The sequence below is a fragment of the Mus musculus genome, chromosome 10 (genome assembly GCF_000001635.26).
Source record: "Mus musculus strain C57BL/6J chromosome 10, GRCm38.p6 C57BL/6J".
In the NCBI taxonomy this organism is placed as follows: Eukaryota; Metazoa; Chordata; class Mammalia; order Rodentia; family Muridae; genus Mus; species Mus musculus.
The window spans coordinates 43,376,133-43,400,630 of NC_000076.6; the positions used below are offsets into that span (position 1 = coordinate 43,376,133).

At 42.4% G+C, this 24,498-nt stretch overlaps 1 protein-coding gene across 6 annotated transcripts in view; it reads left to right on the forward strand.

Annotated features, from left to right (window-relative positions):
- Pdss2 (prenyl (solanesyl) diphosphate synthase, subunit 2) overlaps nucleotides 1–24,498 on the forward strand; it is a 246,635-nt gene that overhangs the window by 157,885 nt on the left and 64,252 nt on the right. For 5 of the 6 annotated variants that reach the window (XR_871439.3, XM_006512852.4, XM_006512853.4 and 2 more), the window contains exons 5-6: nucleotides 17,739–17,912; nucleotides 19,429–19,560. The exons of the other annotated variant lie outside the window; for it this stretch is intronic. Coding sequence is in view for 4 of the 5 variants with exons in the window: in XM_006512852.4 (XP_006512915.1) it covers nucleotides 17,739–17,912; nucleotides 19,429–19,560 (306 nt within the window). In the remaining variant the exon portion in view is untranslated. The remainder of the gene's footprint in view (nucleotides 1–17,738; nucleotides 17,913–19,428; nucleotides 19,561–24,498) is intronic. 6 annotated transcript variants of the gene reach the window in all.

Genomic DNA, 24,498 nt, shown 5'->3' on the forward strand with positions numbered 1-24,498 from the left:
AAATGTACCTAAGGAAAAAAATTTTTTTTACCTATTTTGCCTAATTAAAGAACCCTTTACGGGCATGGTGGCACATGCTTTTAATCCCAGCACTTGGGAGGCAGAGGCAGGCAGATTTCTGAGTTCAAGGCCAACCTGGTCTACAGAGTGAGTTCCAGGACATCCAGGGCTACACAGAGAAACCCTGTGGGGGGGGGGGGGGACGGGGACGGGGGGGACTTTAATCCCAGCATTTGGAAGGCAGAGGCCAGCCTGATCTACAGAGCTCCAGGCCAACCAGGGCTGCATAGTAAGACCCTGTCTCAAAAAAATTGCTTCTTTAAAAGATAGCTCTCTCTTGTGAGACTATGCCAGGGCCTAGCAAATACAGAAGTGGATGATCACAGTCAGCTATTGGATGGGTCACACGGCCCCCAATGCAGGAGCTAGAGATATTACCCAAGGAGCTAAAGGGAACTGCAACCCTATAGGTGGAACAACAATATGAACTAACCAGTACCCCAGAACTCTTGTCTCTAGCTGCATATGCATCAAAAGATGGCCTAGTCGGCCATCACTGCAAAGAGAGGCCCATTGGACTTGCCAACTTTAGATGCCCCAGTACAGGGGAACGCCAGGGCCAAAAAGGGGGAGTGGGTGGGTAGGGGATTGGGGGGGTGGGTATGGGGGACTTTTGGGATAGCATTGAAAATGTAAACGAGGAAAATACCTAATTAAAAAAATATATTAAAAAAAAAAAGATGGGGCTGAAGAGATGGCCCAGTGGTTAAAAGTGCTTGCAGCTCTTTCAGTTCCCATCTCACGACTGACTCATTTCAAGGAATCGGAGGCCCTCTGGCTTCCTGGGGCACCTGCATGCATGGCTCTTGTAGACACGTATCAATACACACAAATAACCAATTAATCTGAAAAGAAATGGGAGGAAAAGTTAAAAAAAAATGAACCAATTAAGTAGCGAACCGGTTTTTGAAGTGGTCACTCGCCATCTGTTTGCATGGCCAGCCAGCCCCGACTGCTTTATTACACATAGTCTCCAGTTCTCACACCACTTCCTTTTTATAGAAAGAAATAAAAGTTCTTCTTCAAAGTTCCCAACTATTCACAGATTTAAAAGCAAGCTGCTGTCCGCAATAATTCACATGCAGTCGGTGGAATTCTGTAAGCCTTACCTTGTGTAGTAGTGATGCAAAGGGGAATCGTGCCACTCCTACACCTAAGTAAACTACTACAAAGGCTAACTCAAATGGTCTTCATCCTTTTCATGATAGGGTTCTGTGGTTTTAAGGTGAATGCCAAGACTAGAACCTTTGTTCATAGATTACAGATTGCATACTGCCAGAATACATTTCTGTATTACATTTCCAGAAGCTCACACACCAAAAACATGACTCTTTTATATACACATGTGCTTTTTATATATAACAGTGTAAAAATAATAATTAGAGGAGAGGTCGTGAGTTTGAGAGGGACTGGGAGAGTTGCGTGGAGGACATGGGAGGGGTGGAAATGATGTAAATATAGGACTTATGTATGCAATTCTCAAAACTTTTTAATTAACTAGTTAATATTAGGATACACTCTTCTGTCTTTAGCAAAACCTGCTTGTGAAGTTGGGCTCAGGATCCATTGGGATCCTGGAGTTTAGGAGCTCTGCCTCCACTCTGAGATAAACCAGTTCACAGTGCCTTTACTGCTCCTGCAGCAGGTTTATGCTGAACACCTGATTCTCTGGGAATCTGGAAGTTTCTTGCATTCTAGGCAGAGAGCCCATAGGAGCAGCCCTGAGAACAACCTGAGCCTGAGTCTCCAGGGACACTGACCACACTTCATGCGCAGCTCACACTTATTGTTAGAGTGCTAAGCATGCCTTGTGGCTCTGCTGGGAGGTTCTATTGAAATGCTTCTGGACTCCAGCCACAGAGACCCCTTCCCTTGACTGCTTTTTCTCTGTGTCCTTTCACTCGTGTGTGTGTGTGTGTGTGTGTGTGTGTGTGTGTGTAAAATTTTTTTGAGACAAGGTCTCATTGTTTAGCCTGGCTGTCCTGAAACTTGATATGTAAATCACACTGGCCTTGAACTCACAGAGATCTGCATGTCTCTGCTTCCCCTGAGCTATGATTAAAGGCATGTGCTACCACACATGGCCATTAAACTGTGATTTGACCCTATACTCTGCACACTGATTCTTCCTAATATCATTAGACCTGAGGAACGAGAGAGAGAGAGAGAGGGAGAGAGAGCGAGCTTAGTGGTTCAGAACACTGACTGCCCCTCAGATGACTCTGGTTTGAGTCCTGGTATGTACGTGGGGGTTCATGACCATCTATGATGCCTGTCACAGAGAATAGATCGCCCTCTTCTGGTCTTCCCTGGCATTGCAGTGAAGTGGTGTATGTGGTGCACAGACAAAACCCCTGTATAAAAGTAAACATTCTTTAAAAAAAATTTAAAGGGGCTGGAGAGAAGGCTCAGGGGTTAAGAGCACTGACTGCTCTTCCAAAAGTCCCGAGTTCAAATCCCAGCAACCACATGGTGACTCACAACCATCTGTAATGAGATCTGACACCCTCTTCTGGTGTGTCTGAAGACACTACAGTGTACTTACATATAATAAATAAATAAATCTTTTAACAAAAAAAAAAAGTTTAAAATTGGGCTAGTGGGTTGGGGTTTTCTAAGATTATATCTGTTTGTTCTAACCTAACTTAGGGAGCTAAGCACATCCACAGTCCTTTGTAAAGTCAGGCCTCTGACTCAGGTTGGTCCTGAGAAGAGGAACAGGCACAGCTCCCCTGTCTTCATGCAGGCCCTGCTCGTGGTTGCTTGGCCCCAAACCAAAAGTAAGAGAGCTTAATCTAGCGCTCCGGAGAAAGACCTAGTTAATTAACAGTCACTGAAGTTGCAAAGGTCTAGTTGCGTTTCTAAGCACAGTTAATGCTTGACATATTAGCCATGTGTTTTATAGGACAAGATAAGTCTTATTCTCTTATTTGTCTTATGTTTGTACTTCTCTTCCTTTGGCTCTTAGCTTTCAAGTCAAGTACAAAAATAAGACAATTGAGTCTTAGAAATCATAGGCGTGCGCTCCCTCGCATGCTTGCTCTACGCGCCTGCAGAGCTGTGGGCCCTGTCTAAGGCGTGAGAGTAAGATGACTGTGTTTATGGAGGAAATGACAGGCGAGAAATGTAAACCAGGCATCTAGTGGGGAAATCAGAAAAGCCTCCAGGGAGGACCTGCTGTTTGCGATAGACCTTAAAGGGTGGAAGGAAGTGCACAGAACGGAAGACTGTCTGCAGAAGGAGCCGCTCCATGAAAGGAAGCATAGGCTAGGTGCTGGGCTCACACCACTCCAGAGGCAGGGGCCAGCCAGGGCTACACAGAGTGACCCTGCCCTTAAAACAAACAAATACAAATCCAAAAAGACCCTGCAGGGATGGTTCATGGGAAGGGTAGAAGATCTGTAGTGCCGGGATGTAGAACTGAAGTCATGTGTACAAACTGAAGGTGGGTAATCAGGGGATTCCTACAGAGTCGAGTCAAAAGGGGTCCTGAGGGTGGTCCATGGAAGGGAGTCGCTCGCTGGGTTTGCTCCGAGTGCATACGCTTGCCCTCATTGGCATTTGTAGCCCTGCCAGGAGCACCTTTCAGAAACCACATCTCCATACCCGGTTGGGAATATTTTAATAGCTATCCTGCTTAATTATTTTTATCTTAATCAAAAGTGTTACCATCTGGTGGAGTTTTGTTGTTGTTGTTGTTATTGTTGCTTTCTTTTTTTTTTTTTTATCATCCTTACCAACTTTAAGTCTCTTCCTACAAGAATATAAGTACCGCTGTGTTTCTAGTCCAAATCAGTACCTGGCATGCCAGTAGTAGCCCCAGCCACCTGTTGCTAAGTTAATAATTTAGAAAGCCCCAGAGTGATGGTAATGGAAGATTTTTGTCATCTTTTTGGGAAGGACTGTTAATATACAATAAATTGGAAATATTTAACGTATACTATGTGATGTCCAGACATATACAAGGACCAGAGAAATTATCACAGTGAAATTGATAAGCATCTATCGCCCCAATGATTTCTTCTTTCGTACTCCTCCCTCCTGTACCTTCTGCTGTGAGCCTTAGGCAATCCGTCATCACTATCAATTAGTTTGCATTTTTGTAAAACTTTATATAAATGGATCTAGAAATATCAACCCTTTGACTGGGGTCTTTGAACAGTTACTTTCAAATTTATCCATACTACAAATCTGAGTAGTTCATTTCTGCTCAATGGTATTCAGTTGCAAGCATCTAACACAGTCTGTGATCCACCTATTGGGGAAAATTTGAGATGTTTTCAGTGCTAAAGTATTCCAGATGAAGCTATTGAGAGCATTCATGTGTAAAGTCTATATAAAAATGGACTTTCATTTCTCCTGGGTTTACCTAGGAATAACCAGGTTGCTATCTGTGTGACATACAATGGGTCTGTCGTGCTCTGTGCTGGCTAGTTTCCATCAGCTTGACCAGGCTAGAGTCACTGTGGAAGAGAAAACTCCAGTTAAGAAAACATTTCCACCAGATGGGCCTGTACAGGTGAACTTTCTTGATTGATGATTGATAGGGGAGGACCCTGCTTACTATAGGCGGTGCCTCCACTGGGCTGGTGGCCCTGGCTGCTGTAGGAAAGCAGGCTGAGCAAGCAATGGGGAGCAAGTCAGTAAGCAGCATTTCTCCATGGCCTCTGCATCAACTCCTACCTCCAGGTTCCTCTCCTGACTTCTCTCAGTAATGGACTGTTGCCTGAAGATGTAAATGAAAGTTCCTTTGCCCTGCAAGTTGCTTTGGTCATGGTGTTTTAGCACAGCAATGGAAGCCCTAAGACAAGCTTTCGCCTCCACTTTACATTCTGTCAGCTGGGTATGAGAATTCTGGTTGTCCCACGCCTTATTAAAACTTAATTTGATCAAGTATTTAGAGTTTTAGCCACTCTAAAATATAATATTGGCCTATTTTGCAGTTTTAGCTCATTGTGGTTTTTGCTGATAATTCCCTAGTAAATAACAGTGCAGAGCATCCTGCATCTTTTCATGTTTATTTGCTATTTAATATCCTTTAGCAATGTTATAGTATCCTTTATAATATCTTTTTTTTTTCCTTTTTTCTCCACTTCCCTATCTCCTCTTCCCAATCTCTCTGGCCCATAGGTTTTTTTGTTTGTTTGTTTTTTGGTTTCTCATTAAGGATGGTTGTCAGCCACCATGTGGTTGCTGGGATTTGAACTCATGACCTCTGGAAGAACAGTCAGTGCTCTTAACTGCTGAGCCATCTCTCCAGCCCCTTTTATAATATCTTTATAAACATTTTACCCATTTTAATTGGGCTATTCGGTATTGGAGGGGTTCTTGTTATTTGATGTTATTGTTTTATCTTGCATCCTACAGTCTTACCAATTTGTTTGTCATAACAACTTTTGATTTTATAGGTTCTATGGAACCCTATGTAGGTAGTCATTTGGCATTTGTGAATAAAGCAAAATTTCCTTCTTTTCAAAGTCAATGCTTTTTTGGTTCTTTTTCTTGTTTGTTGTACTAGGTAAATGTTGAGGTTTGGTCTGTTGCTATGTGTTGTAATGCTGACCACTGGCCACCAAGGCCTGGTTGCCCCCAGGGATGAGAGAATCCTCTAGTACCTTGCTCCTTAATTTAAAACTATTGATTGCATAAAGATACCAACAGCCTATAGCTGGGCAGAAAAGACAAGAGCTATAGGTGGGGTTTTTGGTTCCAGGCTTGGGGTATGAGGTAGGACCACAAGGAGGGAGAAAGAGAAGATGGAGAAGGAGAAGCCACCATAAGGTAAGTGAATTATGAAAACATGGCCATGAGGGCTGGCCAATTGGAGTAAGACCTGCCCGGGTGGAACATGGCTAGTCGTATCTTGGGGTTATTAACAGGGAAGTGGATATAATAGCACAGAGGTTAGATTCATCAGCTTTAGTGCTGATGGAGGTTTAAAAATATACAAGTTATGTGTCTTTTATCTGGGAACTGAAAAGTCAAAGATGGGGTGAAAACCCCCGATTGAGATTAAATAGTTAATAATACAACAGGTAATAGTGATAGAAAAATACACCCTAGATCACTGTCATTACTAAATGTATTTCAAGGTAATCCAAGACTACAAGGTATTTTTTTTAAACATTTTATTTTTTATTTAGAATGTGTGTATAGGTGTATACATGTCACAGTGGCGATCATGTTAAGGTCAGAAGCTAACATTAGGCATTCAGTTCTCTCCTTCTGCCATGTCAGTTCCGGGCATTGAACTAAGGTCATCAGACTTGGCAGCAAGTGGCCTTTCTGCTGAACCACCTTGCAGACCCAACCTGGCTCAGTTTTCAAAATTGTTCTTTAGGTAGCCAGTTGAAAAATGTAGAAATAGTCTTGCTTACTGGTTGCAACAAAAGCAATTGATCTTTATCTTGTCTTTAGCTCTAACAAACATGTCCAAGAAAATCATTATATTGCCTCTACAGGAGCTGGGTCAAAGGGAAGATTTTGTATCAGGGCAGTCTGTCGTATCTTGACAAGAACCTGGAGGCAGGAGCTGATGGCTATGGAAGATACTGCTTTCTGGCTTATTCCTCCTGGCTTGCTCATCCTGCTTTCCTATATAACCCAGGACCAGCCTCCCAGGGATGGTGGCACCACCCACAGTGATCTGGGCCCTCCCACATCAATCTTGCTTACTCATGTCACATGACTTTGAGCATGTGTTGTGTGGAAGGCACTAGCTGTATAAGGACTTGATAACAAATGTTTTTACGTATTTTTAAAGGAAAATGTATAGTTTAGGAACTTTACGTGTGAAGCAGTGAACATTAAGATACTCTAGGGTGTCTGTCATTGGTCCATTACTCACAACTTGTCCCTTGAATTATACCCAAGACATGCACTAATGAGCTAATAAAATGTGTCATCTCGTGTTTATTGTTTGCTGGGCATCTGTTCAGGTTCATATCACAAGTCCAAGACTCTGAAGCGTCTCACAGTGGTGATGACAGTAATACCTATAATTTTACTAGCATCCTTTTTTTTCCAAGTAGAAACAGTTTTAAATCAATTGTTAAATATTGAATGTATTCCAATTTGAAGACAAATGAGAGTAATTTTAAATGGCTTGTTCTGGTTAAAAAGTACACTCACAAATTACACAGTTTAAAAAAGTAAAACAAATCACTAGGTGTCCAGCAGCACATTTAGAAAGCAGAGTACTGGCTGGGAGATAGCTCAGTGTAAAGTGCTTGCTGCACATTCGTGAGGGCCTCAGTACTCCCAGCAACCACATAAAAAGCCAGGCATCGCAGCATGGTGAGCAGAAAGCCAAGGGCGGCACTGAGCACCTTTAACCCCAGCACTCAAGAGGCAGAGGCAGGCAGATCTCTGGGTTTGAGGCCAGCCTGGTCTACATAGTGAGTTTCAAGCCGGCCAGGCCTACACAGTAAATACCATGAGTAAATAAATAATTGTTTTAAAGATTTATTTGTATTTTTAAGTGTGTGTGTGTGTGTGTGTGTGTGTGTGTGTGTGTGTGTGTGTGTATGTGTGTGTATGTGTGTGTGTGTGTCTTTCCCTTCTTCTAGCTGTATAAAGATCTGTGCAGTGGAGTACTGATCCTCATAGAGCCTAGAAGTGTTAAATCCCCTACACCTGGAGTTACAGGTGGTACGTACCACCCGACGTGGATGCTAGGAATAAACTCAGATCCTCTGGCAAAGCAGAGGTAGTGATCTCTCTCCAGCACCCCCAAAAATAGTTTTTATAAATAATAAGGTATAAAGACATGAAGATTCACCCAGTTCTAAATGCACACACATGTTCAGTGTACATTACGTATGTATGTATGTATGTATGTATGTATGTATGTCACATGAGAGATTTATTGGGGCAGGGGTATACAAGAGGCTGCCTCTGAGCAGGGATGGAAAAGAGCAGGCCGTGAAGGTGAGAGCTTTATAAGGGGTATGGAACTTGCGCATTGGGAAGATGCGCAGCCTGTGGTGACAGTGGAAATGTGGTGCATTGGTGGCTAGTGATGGTTGGGCTGCTGCTGCTGAACCACCTAATTTTGAGGTGGAATGGAATAGAAAACCAGAATGTAGGTTATTTAAAAACAAAAACAAAAAACAAGAAAACTTTTAAGGCAATATGTTAACATTCTGGTTTTTAAGATCACGTGAAAGATGTGGGAAGAAGTGTATAGATGATGCTTATTAGTCTCTAGTCAATTGGCTTTACTACAAAGACAGGAAGATCACTGCGGATTTCATGACAACCAGCTGGGACTGCCATGCTCAGCCAACCTTTATTTTATCACGGTCTGAAGGCTGCACATCTAAACTTCCAGGCAGTTTAATCTCCTGTGAGAGCTCTGACATCCCCTGCCTGGCTGTGTCCTCCATAGCAAAGAAAGACAGTAGTAGAGAGTTCTTTGGTATCTAATAATGATTGAGGACACTAATCTCATTAGGTCAGGGCCACCTGCTTATTACCTTATGTAACCTTGATTACTTTCTTGTTGCAGAGATACCCATGCTCAGAATTTCAGCTTCCGTGTTTACATTTGAGAGGACACAGGCATTCATCTGAGGCAACAGTCAAAAAGAGTGCCTTATCTATGCCCTCACTCCTGTCGTCAGTGGCTCTTAGGCGACACTTGCCTCTGCCCCATGCCTGCTCATCCTGTTAAGCTAAACTGTTTACATAGGTCAAGGTGCAAGGTGATCGGTGACATGGCAGCTAAAGTTGCAATGATGTCTCACTTTTTACCTGTTAACAATGAAAATAATAATTCTGGTCCATGGCAAGGCAGTCAGTCTCAAACGTGTCTAGTCAGTGCATGGCTCAGAAACTTCTTTCTGGACAGCACTTTGGCAGATGTTTTAAGAGACTAAAATGTTTAGCCTGTTGAACTGACGAATCTAATCATGGGCTCCATCTGTGGTCACCAGCCTCCAGGACCATCAGTGAGCCCCACCCCCTAGCGGTTCCTGGGCTCGCCTTTCCAAGATGGGATATAAAGGCCTAGGGAGCTCTCTGTGGCCTTGTACTTACTCATGAGCCACTCCCATTGGAAAACCGGTCGTCATATCATGTGAGTAGCCCCACATCAGGGCCCGTGTGGCAAGCGACTAAAGCCTGCTGCCAGGAATTCCTGGGCTCAAGAGAGTGTATTATCTTTCAGTACTGTTATCAACTCAACGAGGAAAGATTGACTCTTTTTGAGGCAAGGTCTCTCATCAAACCCACACCATGCTGCTTCAGCTAGACTGGCTGAACAGTGAGCTTCCAGGACCTTCCTGTCTCTGCCCTTCTTTCCCTCCCTGCAGCCAGAGCTGCAGATGCACGCTGGCTTTTACACAGATGCTAGGCATTGCTACTAGGTCCTCACGCTTGCACAGCAAGCTCTTTACACATGAGCCATCTCCCCAGCCCCGAGAAACACTTCTGAAATGTTTTAATAATAAGCATTTTCACATCTCCCTAGCTCCTTTTTTTTTATGATTTATATGGATGTGAAACTTCCAGATGCCTACTTTACTAGGTCCTGTGTAGCTGGAATATAATTCAAAACAAACTGTCTTGTCCGATGAGATGAGGCTGTTAATACACTATCCTGTTCCCCTTTTCGCATTACCTCAGAATTCCTGAAGACATACTCATTACAAGATCTCTTCAAGGGGTATTACTACTAGGCTTAATATATAGGGTTAAATGCAGACACAGATAGATAGATAGATAGATAGATAGATAGATAGATAGATAGAATGCCATGCATCATTCACTCTTACACACAACTTTCTTTTTATCCTAGAATATATTAAGGGAGCTGGAGAGATGGCTCAGTGGATAAGAACACTTGATACTCTTCTAAATACCCTAGTTCAATTCCTAGAACCCACATAGTGGCTCAGAACTATTGTAACTCCAGTTCCAGGGGATCTAATACCTTCTTCTAGCCTCAGTAGGGATTAGGTATGTATGTAGTACACAGACATGCATGCAAGCAAAACATTCATACACATAAAAATTTCAAATTAAATATATGAAGCATAGCATATATTTCTATATACTAAGCATATCCAGTAGAATCCAATTGCCATATATCTGAGGATGATTTCTGCCACTTAATTTTGCCAGGTCTTGCTCAATATACATTCTTGGAACATCCTTACCTGTTAAATAAGAATTATGATGCCTAAAACTTGGGGTGGGAAGTGACGGGTTATGTGATGCAGAAATGTTATCATCATGTCATTAGCCAGCAGGACAAATCGGGCCCCTCTGTGTCCTTGCTTCCTCCTCCCCGAACTGCAGAGTGTTGGGAAGTTTTCCTATATTTGTCTCACTTTTATCTTTAAGATTTTATTTGTATTTTTAACTTTCTGTATGTGGCACAGTACACACAAGTATAGTGCCCACAGATTCCAGAAGACATCAGATCCCTGGAGCTGGAGTGACAAGCAGTTAGGGGTTCTTGACCTGGGTCTTCAAGGAGTCCTTGAAAGAGCAGTGTGTGCTCTTACTGGCCATCCCTCCGGCCCCTTATTCTCATAATCGTGGCTCTTATTTAGCTTCAGAAAATAACTAAGGAGAGCTAGGCATGGCAGCCACACCTGCAACCGTAGCACTCAGAGGCTCAGGGCCAGCCTCTGCTATGTCGGGAATTTTATGAGACCTTGTCAGAAAGAAAGAAAGAAAGAAAGAAAGAAAGAAAGAAAGAAAGAAAGAAAGAAAGAAAGAAAGAAAGAAAGAAAGAAAGAAAGGGAAAGAAAGAAACCATAGGAAGTAATTTGTGCATTAAAATGTGTGTTAAGTGAATGTAGTCATTTATCCAACCCATATTTAGGTCTCATTTATAAAAACAGTGACCCAGAATATGCATCTAACGTGAGTAGCCTGAAGCCGAAGCGCCTGTGTACAGAGTGGGTTGAGAGAGGATACTTGGTGATCTACGTACTCATTTCTAGCGCGTGCTCCAAGCTGAACACATCTCCAGCTACTGTATACTTTAAAAACACTGTTTTGGGCTGGAGAGATGGCTCAGTGGTTAAGAGCACCGACTGCTCTTCTGAAGGTCCTGAGTTCAAATCCCAGCAACCACATGGTGGCTCACAACCATCCGTAATGAGATCTGATGCCCTTTTCTAGTGTGTCTGAAGACAACTACAGTGTACTTAGATTATAATAATAATAAATGTTTTAAAAACAAAAAACAAACAAACAAAAAACACTGTTTCAACCCCACAGATGGTCAGTTTTCAAGTCTCCAAAACTCTTCTGATCATGAGAAAGGAAATGGTTTGGCCCAACAGATTCAGCAACTCCATGGCCCAATTAGTTTGTGCATGTTTAGTGACCATGGACCTAAACTTGAAGTTCTCACAGCCACAGTGACAAATGCACTTTGGTCTCCCATGAATAGAAAAAAAAAAAAAAATGTTTCGCCACATGAGCAAAGCAACTGAAGAGTGTGTGTCTCCCAGACAAAAAGCAGGCTCTTCATTACACATCCGTGCCCACCGCCTGTCCGCCCAGATGTCCAGTCCCATTGAACACATCAGCAGTGCTGCTATCTCAGGCAACAGTAGCACACCCTCCATACTTCCAACCAGCTTTACCTAAGCAAAATTAATCATGAGCTAGAGAGCCAGAGGACGGCAGTCTGAATTGAGAGAAAATTGAGAGACCTCCTCTGTTTGCCTGTTGTTAACATGCATAATGGCATGATGCCCTTTCCTAAAATAAAGAAATCCCATCAAAAGTAAATATTCACTGAATATCATCTTTTATACGTAATGAATCTCTGGTAAGAACTTGATGTAGAACCAGGAATGGTGGTACACCCCTTTAATCTTGGCATTTGGGAGGTAGGGATAGGCAGTCCTCTATGAATTCTAGGCCAGCTCAAACAAACAAATCCACAAATATACAGGCAAACATCAATATATGGCTGGGCTGATCCAGGCCTATAATCCTAGTACTTGAGATGCTAAAGAAGAGAATAACAATTACAAGGCCACCCTAGACTACATGATGAGACCTTGCCTTAAAAAATACACACAAAGCTGAGGCTACAACTCAATGGTGGTGTGTGTGCCTGGCATGCTGGAGGTCCTTGGTTCAGTCCACAGCACAACAGAGGAAAAAAGAAAACTTTCTGTAACTGAGTATGGTGGCATATGTCCATATCCCAGCACTTGGGGTAGGCATAAGAAGATCAAGAGTTTAAGGTCATCCTGGAATGTAAGAAGTTGAAGGTCCTGAGTTCAAATTCCAGCAACCACATGGTAGCTCACAACCACCCATAATGAAATCTGACGCCCTCTTCTAGTATGTCTGAAGACAGCTACAGTGTATTTATTGATTTATTTATTATTTTTATTAGATTATTTTCTTTATTTACATTTCAAATGTTATCCCCTTTCCTAGTTTCCCATCCGAAAATCCCCTATCCCCTCCCTACCCCTGCTCCCCAACCCACCCACTCCTGCTTCCTGGCCCTGGCATTCCCCTATACTAGGGCATAGAACCTTCACAGGACCAAGGGCCTCTCCTCCCATTGGTGACCAACTAGGCAATCCTCTGCTACATATGCAGCTGGAGCGATGAATCCCACCATGTGTTTTCTTTGATTGGTGGTTTAGTCCCAGGGAGAGTTGGAGGTACTAGTTAATTCATATTGTTGTTCCTCCTAAGGGGCTGCAAACCCCTCAGCTCCATGTGTACTTTCCCTAGCTCTTTCATTGGAGACCCTGTGCTCTGTCCAGTGGATGGCTGTGAGCATCCACATCTGTATTTGTCAGGCACTGGCAGAGCCTCTCAGGAGACAACTTTATCAGGCTCCTGTCAGCAAGCTCTTGTTGGCATCAGCAATAGTTTCTGGGTTTGGTGGTTGTTTATGGGATGGATCCCCACATGGGGCAGTCTCTGGATGGTCATTCTTTCAGTCTCTGCTCCGAACATTGTCTCTGTAACTCCTTTTATGGCTATTTTGTTCCCCCTTCTAAGAAGGATAGAAGTAACCACACTTTGGTCTTCCTTCTTCTTGAGTTTCATGTGTTTTGCAAATTGTATCTTGGGTATTCTGAGCTTCTGGGCACTGATATGCACTCCACTTATCAGTGAGTGCATATCATGTGTGTTCTTTTCAAGTCTAAGTGGATCAAGGAACTCCACATAAAACCAGAGACACTGAAACTTATAGAGGAGAAAGTGGGGAAGAGCCTCGAAGATGTGGGCACAGGGGAAAAATTCCTAAACAGAACAGCAATGGCTTGTGCTGTAAGATCAAGAATCAACAAATGGGACTTCATAAAATTGCAAAGCTTCTGTAAGGCAAAGGGCACTGTCAATAGGACAAAAAGGCCACCAACAAACTGGGAAAGGATCTTTACCAATCCTAAATCAGATAGGGGACTAATATCCAATATATACAAAGAACTCAAGAAGTTAGACTCTAGAAAACCAAATAACCCTATTTTAAAAATGGGCTATTTTAACCACCCATAATGAGATCTGACGCCCTCTTCTAGTATGTTTGAAGACAGCTACAGTGTACTTATTTATTTATTTATTTATTTATTTATTATTTTTATTAGATTATTTTCTCTATTTACATTTCAAATGTTATCCCATTATTTATTTATTATTTGTTATTAGTTTTTATTTATTATTTAGTTAAAGAGCTAAACAAAGAATTCTCAACTAAGGAATACCAAATGGCTGAGAAGTACCTAAAAAAATGTTCAACATCCTCAATCATCAGGGAAATGCAAATCAAAACAACCCTGAGATTCCACCTCACACCAGTCAGAATGGCTAAAATCGAAAACTCAGGTGACAGCAGATGCTGGGGAGGATGTGGAGAAAGAGGAACACTCCTCCATTGCTGGTGGGATTGAAAGCTGGTACAAACACTCTGGAAATCAGTTTGGCAGTTCCTCAGAAAATTGAACATAGTTCTACCGGAAGATCCAGCAATACCACCCCTGGGCATATACCCAGAAGAGGAACAACTTGTAAGAAGGACACATGCTCCACTATGTTCACAGCAGCCTTATTTATAATAGCCAGAAGCTGGAAAGAACCCAGATGTCCCTTAACAGAGGAATGGATACAGAAAATGTGGTACATTTACACAATGGAGTACTATTCAACTATTAAAAACAATGAATTCATGAATTCTTAGACAAATGGATGGATCTGGAGGATATCATTCTAAGTGAAGTGTACTTATTTATAATAAATAAGTAAATAAATAAATAAATCTTTGGGCTGGAGTGAGCAGGGACCGAGCAAGCAGGGCCAGCCAGAATGAGCAGAGGTCTTAAATTCTAATCCCAACAACCAATTGAAGGCTCACAACCATCTCTACAGCTACAGTATACTCGTATACATTAAATAAATAAATAAATAAATAAATAAATAAATAAATAAATAAATCTTTTAAAAAAAAGAAGTTGAGGTACAATCGTATGGAGAGGGGTGTGTGTGGCATAGAATTGCTTTGTTTCTGGGGGAACGCACCTGTTTCCAAAAGCAGGATATTGGCTAGGGAAAAAGTTCAGCAGGAGAAATGAAACAGAATGGGTTGCGAGGTACCTGTCCACAAGATCTATAGCTATTTGTTCTTAACTGGGGGTAGTACTTTCCCACAGAGGCCTCAACTTTTCCCACAGAAATCTCAACTTAGATAATATTTTTCCACTAAGGCCAAGACTTGGTAAGTAAGCACTTATGGCTGACAAGGTAGTGAACATTCAAACAGGGTCGCTCCCAACACAATCTAGCCTACGTGAAACCCTGCCTCTCCAGATACATACATACATACATACATACATACATACATACATACATACATAGAGGGAGGGAGAGAGAGAGAGATATGGATGGATGAAGTTCATGTGAAAAATTCTCAAATAATATACTTAAAATCTATCTAAACCTGTAGATACTGTGACACTGTAAATATATCTAAATCTCTTATACTGGCCCTGCATACCCATTTTGTAGAGCTGATACTTAAAGATACTGATTTAGATGTGGCTTTCAAACTAGTTTCCTTGGTATTTTAAAAGTGTACATTACTTTTCCTAGAGCATGCTTTCTTAGTACATATGCGACAATCTGGTAGAAGTGAGTAGAAGGATTTTGCTTTGTTAATAACCAAGTTCATACTAAGTAATAACTTGATGTTCAGGGAATAACATTTCTGATTAACTCAGGAGCAGAGTTATTAACTTATGGTCCAATTAAGTGATGGGAGTAGATTTCAGGGGACCATAAATTAATTGTTTCTGGTTATCTGAATAATCTTTTTCAGAGATTTTCTATGCCATGAATAATTTAAAGATGTAAAAATGATGAATAATAAAGAGTCTAAACCCCAGTAAGCAATGCATAATGAGCAGAGCTAACACTTTGGTGGTCTCAGGCCCTGCAATTAGCCTTTTATACACATACAATTACATGTACACATATACAATGGTACACAATTAAAATTAATGTATAATTTTAAAATGCTAAGAAAATTGGTATGATAGCCACATCTAATGTACATTGAAAGCTCTGTCTGTCTATATGCATGTTTCTGGTTTCTTGGTTGTTGTTGTTGTTGTTGTTGTTTCTATCCCTGGACCATGAGCTTCATGTGGACAAGCTGCTTATAGACCTTTGTGTCTAAATTGGTTTGCAGAGATCTGGTCCATGATACATAGATGAGTGTGTTACACAAACAACCCAAAGAGGCCCTGTGTGTTGTCCACTCAGTTATCCTTCATCTCAGAATACTAAATTCCACCTGGTCTCTAAAGCCCTTGCTGCTGTATGAGGTTAATGCACAGCTCCAGGAGTTAGGAGGTAGACGTGTGGGGAGGACTGGGGGGGGGGGGGGTCCATTTCCTCCCATGAGGTCTTTACTTGGCTTGGGATTGTGTAATAGTTTGCTTTGGTTTGGTTTTGCCATTTGGAGTTTATCATAGACTGAAACAAAAATCAGATTTCACTTTTTCCAAATAGTTCTTTCTAGTAAATGGCACATTTACTGGAAATTCCAACTTGACTTGGACTTTTCCATAAAATATAGAAATTTTCTGCATATGCTTTGGTTGTTTTCTGAACTCTGTTTTGTTCCATTGTCTGCCTATCCGAATCACTTTTTTTAAGTGTGTGTGTGTGTGTGTGTGTATGTGTGTGTGTAGGCACATACATGTAAGTACAGGCCCCCAAGGGGGCAAGAATCCCTTGGAGCTGGAGTTACAGGTCTTTGTGAGCCACCCAGTGTAAGGGAGGACTAGAGACTGAACTCAGCTCCTATGCAAGAACAGCAAGTACTCTCTCAACCCTGGAGCCATGGAACCATCTCTTCAGCCCAACTCTTTTTTTTTTTTTTTTTTTTAATTACTGAGTCTTGATATTACCAGGTGAGGCTAGATGAAGTTCAGTGTTTCTGTTTTTATGTTTGCCCTACTCCACTCCATACTCAAATACACTACATAGTCTTCTTCCTTCAAGATTGCCCTTGCTAGTCTCCTCCCCTCCTTTCTTCTTTTATCCCTAACCATGGTGGTTTTAGTAAGAATGCCCCCCCTCCCCGCTCATATATTTTAATGCTTAAACACCTGGGAATAGAACTGTTTGAGAAGGATTAGGAGGTGTGTTCATTAGGGTTTCCATTGCTGTGAAGAGACACCATGAACATTTAATTGGGGCTGGCTTGCAGTTTCAGATGTATTAGTCCATTAACATCATGGTGTGAAGCATGGCAGCGTGCAGGCAGACCTGATGCTGGAGGAGCCCAGAGTTCTACATCTTGATCTTCCAACAGCAGAAATAGACTATGTCACACAGGGCATAGCTTGAGCCTAGGAGAGAGACCTCAAAGCCTGCCCCCACATTCTTCACCCTTCCACCAGCAAAGCCACACCTACTCCAAGAAGGCCACACCCACTCCAACAAGGCCACACCTTCTAATAGTGCAGCTCCCTATGGGCCAAACACTCAAACACCTGAGCCTATGGGGGGAGGGGGAGACATGCCTATTCAGCCTACCACAGAAAGTGTGGCCTAATCATAGGAGAAAATGTGTTGCTGGGGTTGGGCTTGTCTGTACGCCTTCTGATTAGTTTTAGTTATGATTTATTATGGTGGTTATTAGTTTTGTCCCCTGCTACCATGTTCAGATATCTTCTTGTTTGTGGTCATTTTGGTCTTCCCAGTGTGCCCTGTCTTCATGATGCCCTTATTGTTTTCATCACAGTTAAATGCGGTGTGATCCTCATGGTCAGAACTGATGGCTCCTGTAGGCAGAGGTCAAGTTAGAGAGCTAACGTTTCTACATGTCTGCCTCATGTGCTAAGTATATTTTATAGAGGTTCTTGAGCTTCAGATAAAGCAGTCATCTTGGCCCTGCGCTTTGTAGCTGGAGCCAGTGCTCAGCTTCCTCAGGTCTGTCCTGTTGCAGAAGCAGGAGTGTTGCTAGTCCGTCCTTACGTGGTTTTTATTTATTTGTTTGTTTGTTTATTTACTACTGTGGGCTAACCTGGAATTCATAATCCTCCTGCCTCAGCCTCTCAGTTACTGGGATTGCAACTGTATTCCACCAGACCTGGCCAGTTTTTAATGCTTTTATTCTTCAACACAGAGAAATTAATCCTAAAGCCTGTTCGTCTTGGCCTTTCTTACATCTTCAGGAAAATTCTATCCCAGATGATATTGGAATCTCGACCTGGAAGGAGCAGACTTTCCTGTCCCATTGTGCCTTGCTAGCGAAGAGCTGCCAGGCTGCAATGGAGTTAGCAAAGCATGATGCTGCGGTCCAAGACATGGCATTCCAGTATGGGAAGCACATGGCCATGAGTCACAAGGTATTTGCACACCCTGCCTTCTGCATCCTGAAATACAATACACGTACACAGAAAACTGTTGGCACTTAATAAACTGCTTTTATATCTTGAAAGAAAGTTTATTGTGTGAGTGAAATATGTCAGTCGGAGACAATGGTAGTTATATAAGCAGTACAATTGGCAAATACTATATAATTTTGATGCTTTTATTTTCTTACCACCTAAAAGAATTCTTAAAATAACTCCTTTAAATTATTAAATAACATGTAATATCACCCTCACAGAATGGGAAACTGTTTTTTTATTTTTGTTACAGTTCCCTTGAAAATCCTATGTTAAGCAAATATTGAAAAGTTAATAAAATTTGAAAGTATACTATATAAAGTTGAAAGCTTCCATTTTAATTCATGATTTAATATTTTTAATCAAAGCTAGAGCATAGATTTATTAAGAAAAAGCAAGAACACTCCCAAGAGTAGGAGAGGCTAGAAGGGAGGACTGCTTTAATAACTCCTTTTCAATGACATGTGAAATATTAAACATCACCAAACCAGCTGCTTTGTGGTTGCCTCTATTTAACTTTAAATTTTCAGTTATCTAGGATATCCAGAGCTACATAATAGAAAAACTCTGTCTCAAAAAAAAAGAAAAATCAGTTACATACTTCAAATGTTACTTATATAAGACAGAAATACATACATGTTTGTGTGTGTATGTGTACATGTATATATTTATATATACACATATGTATATATAACATGTATCTTAGTCAGGGTTTATACTCATACACAAAACATCATGAACAAGAAGCAAGTTGGGGAGGAAAGGGTTTATTCAGCTTACACTTCCACACTGCTGTTCATCACCAAAGGAGTCAGGATTAGAACTCAAGCAGGTCAGGAAGCAGGAGCTGATGCAGAAGCCATGGAGGGATGCGGCTTACTGGCTTGCTTTCCCTGGCTTGCTCAGCTTGCTCTCTTATAGAACCCAGAACCACCAGCCCAGGGACAGCACCACCCTGGGCCCTTCCCCTTGATCACTAATTGAGAAAATGCCTTATAGCTGGATCTCATGGAGGCATTTTCTCAACTGAAGCTCCTTCCTCTGTGATAACTCCAGCTATGTCAAGTTGACACACAAAACCAGCCAGTACAATATGTATGTGTTTATATGTGTATGTGTCTATGTCTTTGTGTCTATATATGTATGTCCCTGTGTGTATGAGTGTTTATATGTTTGTATGTGACTAGAGTATGTGTCCATGTCTGTGTCTATATATGTGTGTGTATATACCTGTGTGTAATTTCCAGATGAGCTTTTTCATATTCCGTTAAAACTTGAGTTTCCTTATAAACTAGTTGTATTGATTATTGTTTTCATTTAAGTCTCTGCATTTATTTAAAGTTGAAGGAGAAGGGGCTGAAGATGAGAAGATTGTGCCTGTGCTTATGAAACCCCACGAAAGTGCATGGAACGCTATGTAACTGCTGCTTCCTGAACTGATGTATCACTCACAGTCCTCTAACTCTCCTTCTAGATCAATGCTGACCTCCAGCCTTTTATTAAAGACAAGGCCAGTGACTCTAAGACTTTTAACCTAAACTCAGCACCTGTAGTCTTACATCAGGAGTTTCTTGGAAGAGATTTGTGGATTAAGCAGATTGGAGAGGTAAGTTGAAGTCACTCCTCTTTTTGATACCATTATAGTTGATCCTAGAACAAAATTCCTAGTTCATGGTGGTTTAAAGATATAGATCAGCCATTAAAACAAAAAAGCCTTTTCTTTACCGATAAAACTCTTTATAACCTACATGTTTCAGAGGTAAAATATTAGTTATAAGCTGGAGGCCACACTTATGTCTCAGTTTGTAGACCACCATCACACAGCACTAGCGCCTGTTGAGAATGCTAATTAACTTTGGGGATTTTTTTTTCCTAACGACTTTCAGAAATTGGGCATGGTAATAGCACCACCCTTTAACTGACAGCAATTTCCCATCTGTGGACTCCATTGCAAGCTGCAGAATAACATGAGCTCCGTCTGTCAGCTTGTTGGGTTATTTTAAAACAAACTTGGACCTTAGCACCCATTCTGAGACATTATCAAAACCAGAAGGGTGGGGGAGCATGGAGAAGTGGGAAGAGTAAAGGGCGTGGAGTAAAGGGGGCCTAGGCAGATTAGGGGCACTATTTAGTTTATCTTAGTACAGAAACAGGTACCCTTTTCATCTAGGGTATCATGGTATTTATTTAACTCATGGTTGTAATTGGTATTGTTATACTGGGTCTATAGATGCAGGAATGGATCCAGGCACAGCTGAGGGTGCGGATCTAGGGGTAGCATCCTATGGCACAGCGCCTCAGTGAGGAAAGAGTTCCCCCTCTCCTAACCCTCTTCCTGTACTGATTCCCAGAATGCTAGCAGCCAGCTCAAAGTCCCTCATAGTCACCAAGGAGAAAACTGGAAGATTCATTCTTAGGGAGCTGTCAGGAACCAAAGAATAGCAGAGGTGGCAGTTTGGGATCGCCTCAGTAAAACTCCTTTGAACAGTCACCCACAATGGCCAGTCTCTGCAATCCATGACAGAATCTCTAGCTGCCTCACCCTGGAGAGGAATATGGAACAGAGGACAGCAGGGTACTGAGAAAAGACCGCCTCTTGAAAGAGGGAGTCTAAAGCAAACTGACAAAGGGGACTTAGAGGAAGCAGGCAATGCAAGGAGAGACAGATGTTTTCAGATACATTATGTGCAATATTAAACCTAAGAAACTGGCCCAGGTAGTATATGAAAAAGGACAACCCCAGAACAAGAAACCAGACTGTAAAACATAAAAATTATTTAATAAGAAGAAATTTGGGGCTAGACAGATGGCTCAGCCAGAGGTCCTGAGTTCAATTCCCAGCAACCAAATGGTGGCTCACAAACACCTGCAATGGGATCTGATGCCCTCTTCTGGTGTGTCTGAAGACAGCTACAGTGTACTCATATACATAAAATAAATCTAGAAGAAAAAGAAGAGGAAGAGGAAGAAGAAATTTGTGTGGATGGAGAGGTGGCTCAATGGTTAAGAGCACTTGTTGCTCTTGTAAAGGACCCAGGTTCCATTCCCAGCACCCACATGGTGGCTCAGTGTTCTGTAGCTCTCATTCCAGGGGATCCAATGCCCTCTGCTGGCCTCTGGGGTCACCAGGCACACACACAATGTACAGATACATGCAATCTAAGTGCTTGTGTGTGTGTGTGTGTGTGTGTGTGTATATATATATATATATATATATATATGTATTAAAAATAAAACAAAACAAGCTTGACTAGGCAGCTCAGAAGCTGGGCGTGGGACACAGCCCACGCTCCCTGTACTCGCCAGGATGAAGAAGGGACATTGTGAGTTCAAGATCTGCGGGATTACTCTTGTTCCTGAGAGCACACAATGTATATTCTATCAAGACAGGAGATGGGGCTGAAGACATGGCTCCATCTGCACATAGCCCTGGGTTCAGCCCCAGCCCCATTAAAATATATCGTAGGTGGTTAGATACAGACATGAACAATAATAAGGCCTACAATAGCAGCACCAAGTAGGAGTCTGAGGCACAGAGAGATTAAGTAATTATTAAACTATCGCACAGTATATCCATGATTCAAACCCAAGCAAGTCAGCTACAGGATCAGTCCAAATCCCTAAGTCCCTAAGTGTCTTGCTAACAAGTCTTGCGCTGATAGCTATCTCTGCTCTGTATGGGTGTGTGTGTGTGTGTGTGTGTGTGTGTGTGTGTGTGTGTGTGTTTGTGTGCCTATGTGTATCTGTGTGTATGTGTGTGCAATGTGCATGTGTATTTATGTGTGTGAGTCTTGCGTGCCCTACTCAACCAGCAAGAACGACGCTGCAACAGGATCCTTCTGCACACGTTTATTGGGAGAGCTTGATTGCAGAGGCGAAGAGACCCCGAGCCCAGAACTGGTGCTGCTTATATAGGCCTAGGAGAGGCGTGTCTCACACCCGGATTGGTTATGCACTAAGCCTCATTTGCATGTTCCTCATCCAATTGGCTACTCTCTCTCTCTCTGTACCTCACAGAGCCTCATTATCATACCTCATTTGCATGTCTCACATCTGATTGGTTATACTCTCGGTACCTCATTAACATGCCCTGGCCAGGCAGTGTCTTTGCAAAATCTTTACTGCATATGTACACATTGGTTGTTTGTCCAAACTTATGCGTGGTGGCCAGCAGTAGTCAGTGCCACTCTGCAACGGCACATGTGGCTTCCCACATGTGAGAGTGTTGGTGTATGTCAGTGGCAGTGTACATGTGGCCTAGCCCACATGTGTGGGTCAAAGGACAACCTCAGGTGCCTTGCTTCCGGTATGTTGGAGGCAAGGCTTTTGTTTGTTTGTTTGTTTGTTTGTTTTTGTTTTTGTTTTTTGAGACAGGGTTTCTTTGTGCAGTCCTGGCTGTCCTGGAACTCACTCTGTAGACCAGGCTGGCCTCGAACTCAGAAATCCACCTGCCTCTGCCTCCCAAGTGCTGGGATTACAGACGTGGGCCACCACTGCCTGGCTTGAGGCAGGGCTTTTTTGTACTACCCAGGACCTTCTAGGGAGTGCCCTGTCTCTGCGTCCCATCTCCCTGTAGGAGCACTGGGTAAGAGATTATATCGCTGCCTCTAGCTTTGACATGGGTCCCGGGTATCCAAGCTGTAGTCCTCACACTTGCTGAGCCATCTGCCCTGCACCCAGAGAAGTATCTCTAAGAGTAAACACTGGAGTTGATAAGTTACCTGATGTGGTTGGCCATGTTGAGCATTACTGAGGCCAGGCATGGGGTGTGCACCTGTAAGCCCAGTGCTTGCAGGGCGAGCATGGGTTCAAGGTCATTCGCAGCTGTGCTACCCAATTTGAGGCCAGCCTGGCCCACATGGGATGCTATCTGAAAAAATAAAATAAAATGTGGGGATTAGAAAGATGGCCCAGTGCTTGCTACTATGCAGAGAACCTACCTGGAGGCTTACAACCATCTAGCTCCAACGGCCCCCACGGGATCAAGGCAAGACATCAAAGACCTCCCTCATGTAAGAGTGTCAAGCAATTGAATGGCTACATTTACCAGGCCTGGGATCCCAGTTTCTCAGAGGCTGAAGCAGGCAGATCCCAAGTCTGAGGCCTGCCTGAGCTTCAGAGTGAATTTAAAGCCAACCTGAGCAGCTTAGTGAGGTCTAAAACGCCTCAAAAAAGAAAGTCAGAATAAGAAAGGCTGGGGGTGAGTTTGGTTTAAAGTGCTGTCCAGCAGGCACGAGGTTTTGGACAATCCCCAAAACCAAGAAAGTAAGAACTAAAAGAGCCACATTAAATATATGGTAAAGTGAAGCAATTATCTTACTGTAAAGTAAACTGAAACGTGCGTAAGAAAGGAAATGTAATCACAATGTAACATAGCTTAGAGACTAATATTTATATAGCATAAAATGTAAGTCCTGAGTATCTTATAAGAAATAGATTTTGTTTATGGAATGATACAAATACCATTTTTTTTTCAAAATTATTAAGCAAAATATAAAAGTAGGTTCATTGAACCAGAGTGAGAGGAAAATGAGGAGCGTTCAGAGCCATCATGAGAAGTCCCTCAGAGCACACATGGGTAGGAGTCTGCAGTCAGCCTGCACTGCAGTCTGGTCCATTCCTGCTTGCCCTTCCTCCATCAGGTCTTGCTTACGTTTGAGACTTGGCTTTGCATTCTGGGTTTTCTCCAGCCTTTTTCCAGTTTTAGCCTAGGGCGGATGTGGTTGCCTTCCTAGCCTGCACTGGATGTTAATGCCATGTTCCCTTCTCTGTGTCCAAACCACCTCCATTTTCCCAGCCTTTGCAGTGTCCTTCAGCCACCTCGGTCTCCAGAGAGCAGTGAATACTGCAGCAGTTCCCTGGGGAGCAGGGAAGACAGTTCCTGTATACGAGGGGCTTGTGGGGGGGGGGGTGATGGGGGGACAGTTGTAGGGTTTGCAGCACACTGTGGTCACACTGGGATTGCACCTGATTGTCATCATCTGGCACCAACCGGAGTATGGACTAACCAGAGAGTAGGAGTGAATAGGAAGAAGGTGGGGGGAACATGTTTGAACACGTAAGAGATTTAAGAGTCTCTTTCATGCATCAATGAATAATGTCTAACATTTTAAACTCAGCAACAAGAAATGTTTGAAACTAGAACAGATTAAGAGAATGACTTGGAGTCTGTGGGATGCTGGGTCTTTTTTTTTAAGAAGTTTTATACTGCATGACATTTAAATATTATTCTATTTGTTTCCATTTTAAAGCTATAATCTACTTTCACTTCTAGGAATCAGTCATAAGAAAGCTTTCAGAAATGTAGGCAAAACACACCAAAATATATACTAAAATGTTAATTGTAGAAGAAGAAATTGAAATTGACATATTTAAAACTTGGTGAGCTGTGTGTGGTGGCTTATGCCTGGAACCCCAGGTAGCAGCGGGAGGATCAGGAGGCTCATCCTAGCTTTCTGAGGTCCTGCCTCCAAACACAAACAAACCAACATGAAAAGTGATGGTTAAGTACGAGACAATGGGATATCGCACAGCTACTGAGCCT